Source organism: Capronia epimyces (assembly GCF_000585565.1).
Source record: "Capronia epimyces CBS 606.96 chromosome Unknown aczIQ-supercont1.10, whole genome shotgun sequence".
Classification (NCBI taxonomy): domain Eukaryota; kingdom Fungi; phylum Ascomycota; class Eurotiomycetes; order Chaetothyriales; family Herpotrichiellaceae; genus Capronia; species Capronia epimyces.
In genome coordinates this window covers 1,344,108-1,351,312 of record NW_006912913.1, presented here as the reverse complement: position 1 = coordinate 1,351,312, position 7,205 = coordinate 1,344,108, and the positions used below count along the sequence as shown (strand labels likewise).

Here is a 7,205-nt window from a genome sequence, read left to right as displayed (position 1 = left end):
ACTGTGATCACCCGTAATCTCTCCGTAGTGAATTTCTTGTTTAGGAGTAGGCTGACCCTCGTTTCTAGAGTGCCCGCATCGAACACTCTGAATGGGCCTCCGCTTGTGCTGTACCCCTGTCCCGTTTGTGTGTTTCTCCATGGTTCTGTTAGGGCTACCACATCCACCTGACGGATCTCTTCTTGCGCCATGAATTCGATCATAACCTTCCTTCTGGATTTCCGTACGTTGTACTGGATAATCCTGAGGGTGTCGACATTGTCGTCCCTCATAGTTCCTCTTCATCGATGCTCCCTACCCTTCCTACCATTTGGCTTTCGGGCTGGGATTGTTCCTGCGTCGGAGTGTTTCCTTTGGCGCTTTCCTTCGCAATGTGGAAAGGGCTTTCCCCTTGGGGCATGCCAAAGTGAAAGTCCGACTTGTTGAGGGCTCCGAATGGTCGCCCTTTTGGCTTCGGGCCCGTACCCTCTGCCTTCCTCTTACTCCCTCTCTCCTCCTCCTCAACTTCCATTTCCTCCTCGTTCTGTGACGATGGAATGGCCTGGGAGCTCTCGGGTGACTCTTCCTTATAGAAGTAGTAAGATCTCCGGGGCCCCCTTGCAGGTTGGAATCTTCTAACTTTTATGCGGATGGCTCTTAGACCGAGAGCGTTGTCGATAAGTCGGTTTGCGATCTTCGCATTGTCGATCACGATTCTCATCGATTGTCTTTCCTTTTTTCGCTCATCTTGCCAGGTTTTACCCCACCAAGATGCTCGGATGATGTTGAGGCCCATATAGCCTGAGCCGTTCTCCTCCCAGATGGCTTTCGCCGTCTCCTCCGCAGTGCCCATCTTCGGTACTCCCGAGAGGAGTAGCTCGCACTCATTCTTAGTCGCTAGTGTGACTGAGGGTTCCCATTTCTGGATCCAGTCCATGCTCATAAGCGCCTGTTTTGCTCCGTGTCCTTTTAGGTAGACAATAACCTCGTTGTACCCGCGTAATTGCACAGATAGAATTCGGTCTGCTACCGCTGGGCCTGCTCTCTGTCTGATGTCCCGGAGTATCTCCCACGGGTCCAATCCTTGCATCCTGACTCTGTCTGCTTCCTTATTCACCCTGAGCCGAAGGATCCCTCCTTCCGCGTTCGGTGGGCGGCTCTGTACGCTTGGTTTTGCGGACTGGCTCCTCAGTTTCCGCCTCTGTAGGCCTAAGGCCGATGTTGCCGAGTTACTGCTCAAAAAGGGCGAAGAAGATGGCGTTCTCGATCGGGTAAGTGAGACTCCCTTCCTGAAGGTACCTTCAAGGCCTTTGTCGCTTTGTCCTTGCTGGCTCCCCTTGCGGTTTACCAGTGTCCATTGTTGTTGCGGGCCTGCCCTTCCTACCGGCTGAGGGTTTTCCCTTTCTTCGATCGGGTTTGATTCTGGGCTTGAGAAGGAGACCGATCTCTCCTGTCCCTTTCCCTTCCGTTCTTTCCCTTTCTTCTTGCTCCTGCCCCTGCTTGGGCTCCTATTCTCTGTGCTACGACGCGTGTCGTTGGGCGCGTCATTTTCGCGTTTTTCACTCAGATTTTCGCGTTCTGAGCTCTAAAGTCCTCTCAGCGCTGCGCTCAGCCTTCCTGCGAGCGCGAAGTAGGTGTTATCGTCAACTGTCTGTCCTCTGACCTCGTCGAAGCCGTTTTGAAGCTCCTGCAGGAGCGCGATCGCCTTTTCTGTCGCCATCTCTCTATTCTTTTTCTAAGTAAGGAGTAAAAAGAGGCCCTATAGAGCACTTCATTTAAGATATCCTAAATTAGAGTAAGCGTTGTAAAAAGGATTACGTTAAATAAGGCTAACTAATCGGATCGACTAAGCTATTTTATTCCTAGGATACACCGCGGATTATATAAAATTAGTGACTTAATTAGATTTAAATAGATAGCTATTACTATATCCTAGCCGTATCTATCTAGTTCTATTTTCCTCTAGTTCCTTAACTATTAATCCCGTATATCTAAAGTAGCCTTTAATACTCCCCTCTTTCTCTCCCACCGTATCTACGCACTATTCGAGAAACGTACTAAATTCTAGCTCTATGTTAGGATTCATGTGTGACACTCGGTGCATGATATCCAACCAACAAGAAAGAGAAGGTAGACCGAGGGGGATCACGTGGGGGAGATCACGTGATATGATCAGGATCGATCAGACTGATCAGGAGTGATCAGTGGTGATCGCGTACTGATCATGCTAAGCACGACTGAGCACTACGAGTCTCCTATGTCTATATAGTTGTGGGCTTCACTCACCTTTCATAGCTCTCCTTCGTAGTCAACTTCGCTCACAAACTAGGTGATACACTTCATCAATAGTTTTCGTTCTGAATACAGACACCCTTGCTCTAGCATACGCATCGAAACATCTTCTTCCGCACGTCAGTGAACCTTGCTCGAACACGTGACTCCTTGAGGAACGATTCGTGACACTCTAGATTTACTATATAAGTACTTTACTACTTTTTAATAAATTACTTTAACTCGGCGAAGAATTCTTTAATAGGATTTAGGTCTAGTAAATAGGGAGGTAGATAAACAAGTTTTACTTCGATAGCGTTATATATTTATTCGATTCGTTTACTGTAATAAAATAATATATTATCTATAACTATCACGGAATTAGGCTCGGGCCATCTACCGTAATAAAGGAGGAGCTGCTGGATAAAGTCCTTAAATACTACTCCGTTAGTGGCGCCTTAGAATACCCGTATAAGCAGGATGCTATTCTAGGAATATACAGGCAGGATCTAATATCGCTGTCCACGATGGAATTTGGTGATCTACACGGGCCTAACACCAAGAGGAGACTATCCCGTCCGTCGAAACCCAACTCTTTTATCGTAGCCAGATTTATTAATATATACGAGGTAATAAGAACGAAACGACGATAGATTATACTAGTAAAAGTCCCGTAGATCTGTATTCAACTCTTTAGCCACTCGGCGCGCTATCTTTTTAGACCAGCCTGTAGACCGCAATATCCTGCTGATAGTTGATTTAGGGATGCGAACTTCAAAATCGTCCTATAAGAACACTTCTATCTCTTTAAGGTATAGGTCAGGCTTCTCGAGGAGATATTGAAGGAGGGCATCGAGTATTGGAGGGGTAATAGATTAGCGGCGTCCGCGACGGTTTAGGGGTGCGGTTGTGCTGCCGAAAAGCCGAAGGTTTGCGCTGATTGCTTTGACGGCACCACGGCTGCACCTAGCCGCACCAGCAATCTCGCGGTAGGAGAATGCGCCGTCGACGATCATGTCTCGAATCAGCTTATGTTGTGAGGCTGCGAGATTCGGCGCCATCTGCTATAAATACTAATTATACCATGTAAGGCGGATCGTTCTGTATATGTTTCCTAGTTGTTCGATCCAATAAGGCTCAAGTGGTCGGATAATTTCTCGATTGTTCTAAGGGCCGAGCCACCGCCGAGCCACAGCCACAGCTAGAAGCCACAACCAGAAACCTCTTTCATTATCGGCATGTCCTAGTACGTCTAAATGATGGAGAGAGGAGCAGCCCTCCGCTGGAAATTTACGTTGTACTTCTAAAAATTCCCTGGCTAATGACCATTCTGAACCCTATTCCCCGCCCAGCCGAGCCAGCGACACCCCCGCAGCAGGCGCGTGATCTGGAAACACACGCTACTTTACCTCCATGTTATGAATCGCTCTTGCACTAGGCAATAGGCAACCCAAGGTGGTTCCTGATAGGCGGGTGTGTAGGGAAGGGGGATGCTTCAGATAGACGAAGTATTCAATAAGAGTGATCCTAGTATTGAACTAACTAACGAAAATGACTACGAAGAAGGAGAAGGACTGTGGTTCCCTGGGGGAGAGCCCTGGCTATATAGACGTAGGGAATTCGTGTGCTTAGTGTGGCTCGGTCTGGCTCAGTAACTTAGGCTCAGGCTGAGCCCTACTGATCCCAATTGAGCCAGACTGAGCCTGTCACGTGACTCCAACACTATTCCTCTCCTCTAATCGGTATACCTTCCTTCCTGAGCGACCCGATGTCTCTCATAAGGCCGTTTCGTAACACTCCAGTGGGTGTTCAGCTCACACGAGATATCTCGAGGCAGCAGCCAGAACAATCTTCCTTCGACAGTTTGTCCTTTACATACGAATGCAGATATATGACCTTTACAAGCAAACGAACAATTCCCTTGGCAAATCTATAACAGTATATCCGCTAAACAACCGTCAACCATGAGCGGGGCACCTGTTCCGCCCGCAAAGCTTAGCGTTCGAGAGCGACTACGTCAACAACTCAGGCCCAGAAGCCGTGCTTCATCACCCACCCCGGCGCCAGTCTCAACCCAGGCGTTGACATCATCAGCGCAGTCACCAGGTTCATCGTCAACGCAGATTTTAGCATCGTCGAGCTCACCATCAACTGGCCTGGTTGTCGCTAACTCACCGGGTGCCAGCGCCACCCCTTCATCACAACAGCAGGCAACGTATTCTCTCTCCTCTAGCAGCAATCTCTTGGATGATGCGCTCAAGCGACTCTCAGATAGCGATCGTGCAACCCTTCGAGAATATGTTCTCCCAACTTCCGACATTGGCTTCACCCTTAGGCAGGCTTTGGCCGCGGCCGAGGAGAAGCAACGTTACTGCATCGAGAAGAGGTGGACATTCACATTTGGTGGGCGGAAAGTCACTTTGAAAGAGGAGGCCGACAAGGTGGTTCACTGGCTGAACCGATTTACAGGAGTGGGAGATGTCGTGGCTAATGTGGATCCTGTGCATGTCGGCTTGCCGTGGGCTGGCATTCGCTTGCTCCTTGTAGTAAGAGCTGAGCCTCCTGAGAGACTACTGATATCGCGCTTATAATGATAGGCTACCGTCTCGGAGGCGAACCAAATGGCTTCGCTGTTGGTCGGGTGCGAGACTGCCCTATACATGGCAAATCGACTCACGGCATATATGGGCTTTTTGCAAGGTCTGCCTGCGACAGTGACACGGACCAACTTCGAGGCTAGATTGACGAGACTGTGTGCGTGCATCCTCCAATTTCTAGCTCAAGCTATCCGATCATACCAGTCCCCGACATGGAAACGTGCCCTGAAAGCGTTTTGGGAAGACAGCGATGTTCAGGAATTTGAAGCAGAGTGCGATCGTCTAGGGATTCAAGTCGAGATTGAGGCGACTACTTGTGACCGCACCTTAAGTACCCAAGACCGAAGGCGCACTGAACAGTTGAGGCAAGGGCTATACACGGTACTCCAAGAGATTAAAGGCCTCCACTCAATTCAAGAATCGCTTAAGCAGCTGCAGATCAAGATTGATTTAGACAAGTTGCCATATGCGAAAGGAGCTATGTACAATTCATATGGCGATGACCTCATTACCTGTCACCCTGCTACTCGAGTCGACCTCCTTCGTCAAATCCAGGATTGGGCTCAACAACCAGACAGTAAGAGCATCTTCTGGCTCAATGGAATGGCGGGCACGGGTAAGTCGACCATCTCTCGGACCATCGCAGGGTGGCTGGCCGATCAAGGTCGTTTTCGAGTGGTCGATCTTGGGGCGAGCTTCTTCTTCAAACGAGGTGAAGGTGACCGAGGCTCCGCACCACGATTCTTTCCGACCATTATCCGCCAGCTTGTGTTGAAGATACCCGGGTTGGATGATCTCGTCGCCGATGTGATAACTGGCGACCCGCTCATTTTCGACAAGGGTTTGGGTGAGCAATTCCGCAAATTACTGGATCAGCCATTACGCAAAGTCAACGTTGGTCCTCGTGCTTGTCCTATCCTGGTCGTTGTGGTTGACGCTCTAGACGAATGTGAGAAAGACAGTGACATTGAGACTATTCTCAAACTGTGGTCTCAAATACCGCGAATTACGACTATTCGTCTAAGGCTCTTTATAACGAGCCGACCCGAGCTGCCTATTCGACTAATATTTAAGGATATGTCGGTCGATGCCTATCAGGATATGTCTCTGGAAATCTATCAGGATATCCTTCTCTACAATGCGGTTCCCCGGACGACAATTCAGTCTGATATCTTGACTTTTCTGCAAGACAAGTTTTCGGAGTTTCGGAAAAATATCAAGGCGGATCCACCACTCGATCAGGACTGGCCATGTCAGAAAGATCTCGAAGCTATAGTCAATATGGCTGTCCCATTGTTTATCGTTGCCGCCACTGTGTATCGCTTTGTGAGTGATATTAACTACGATCCCCGAGAACGACTTGAAACAATCTTGAAATTTCATGGGACGGGTCAGTTGGAGCAGATGGAACAGACATACCTGCCTGTACTTAGGCAACTATCCGTACAATTCAGCTCACAGGACAAGAAAAAGCTGTACCAAGAGTTCCGGATGGTTGTAGGATCTATTGTCACTCTCGCTGAACCGCTTTCCAGGAAGTCTCTTGCAGCTCTTCTCCAAATGTCTCAAGAAACGTTGAAGCGCCGCCTCAACCCATTATATTCTGTTCTGCGAGTTCCTGATGATGTTGACACACCAATTCGGACCCTCCATCTATCCTTTCGAGAGTTCCTTTTAAGCGACAAACTTCAAAATGAACCTTTCGGAGTGAATGGCCCAGCTACGCATCGAATGCTAGCGAGGAAATGCCTAGAACTACTCTCGGAGTCGGATGGTCTACAAGAGAACTTGTGTAAGCTTGCGTATCCAGGACAACTACGACGAGAGGTTAACCAGACTACAATCGATGAACGTCTCACACCCGCTTTTCAGTATGCATGTCGATATTGGGTCCATCATGTTGAACAAAGCATGGTCCGAATTCATGATGAAGACGAAGTGCTCCTGCAAGAAGCAGTGCACGTCTTCTTGCAGGAGCACTTCCTACACTGGCTTGAAGCTCTAAGCCTAATGGGCAGAATTTCTGAAGTTGTTGGGCATGTGGGCGTCTTACAATCGCTTTTGTCAGTAAGTGACCTCTGACTCGGAATTCAAGGGAAGGGGAGCGCTAAGATATGTCATAGATCAATAAGTCAACTCAGTTATCTGCTTTTCTTGAGGATGCACGACGGTTTGTCCTTGCGAACCGGTATATTGCCGACCTCGCTCCCCTTCAGATTTATTCGTCGGCGATGATTTTCGCACCACAGAGCAGTATCATAAGGAACATTTGTGGCAAGATCCCAACATGGATACAAAGGTGTCCGATAACGCCAGTAATATGGAGTGCGGAGCTACAGAAGCTGGAGGGACACACTG

The 7,205-nt window shown here is 48.7% G+C and overlaps 2 protein-coding genes across 2 annotated transcripts; one reads left to right on the top strand and one right to left on the bottom strand.

Annotated features, from left to right (window-relative positions):
- Positions 1–268: 268 nt before the first annotated feature.
- A1O3_10040 (uncharacterized protein) lies at positions 269–832 on the bottom strand (the record flags this gene model as incomplete). The annotated part of the gene is made up of 1 exon (XM_007740131.1): positions 269–832. The coding sequence occupies one exon, from the start codon at positions 830–832 to the stop codon at positions 269–271; it is 564 nt and encodes a 187-aa protein (XP_007738321.1).
- Positions 833–4,214: 3,382 nt separating this feature from the next.
- Positions 4,215–6,929, top strand: A1O3_10039 (uncharacterized protein; the record flags this gene model as incomplete). The annotated part of the gene is made up of 2 exons (XM_007740130.1): positions 4,215–4,796; positions 4,848–6,929. The coding sequence occupies 2 exons, from the start codon at positions 4,215–4,217 to the stop codon at positions 6,927–6,929; spliced, it is 2,664 nt and encodes an 887-aa protein (XP_007738320.1).
- Between the last annotated feature and the right edge of the window lie 276 nt (positions 6,930–7,205).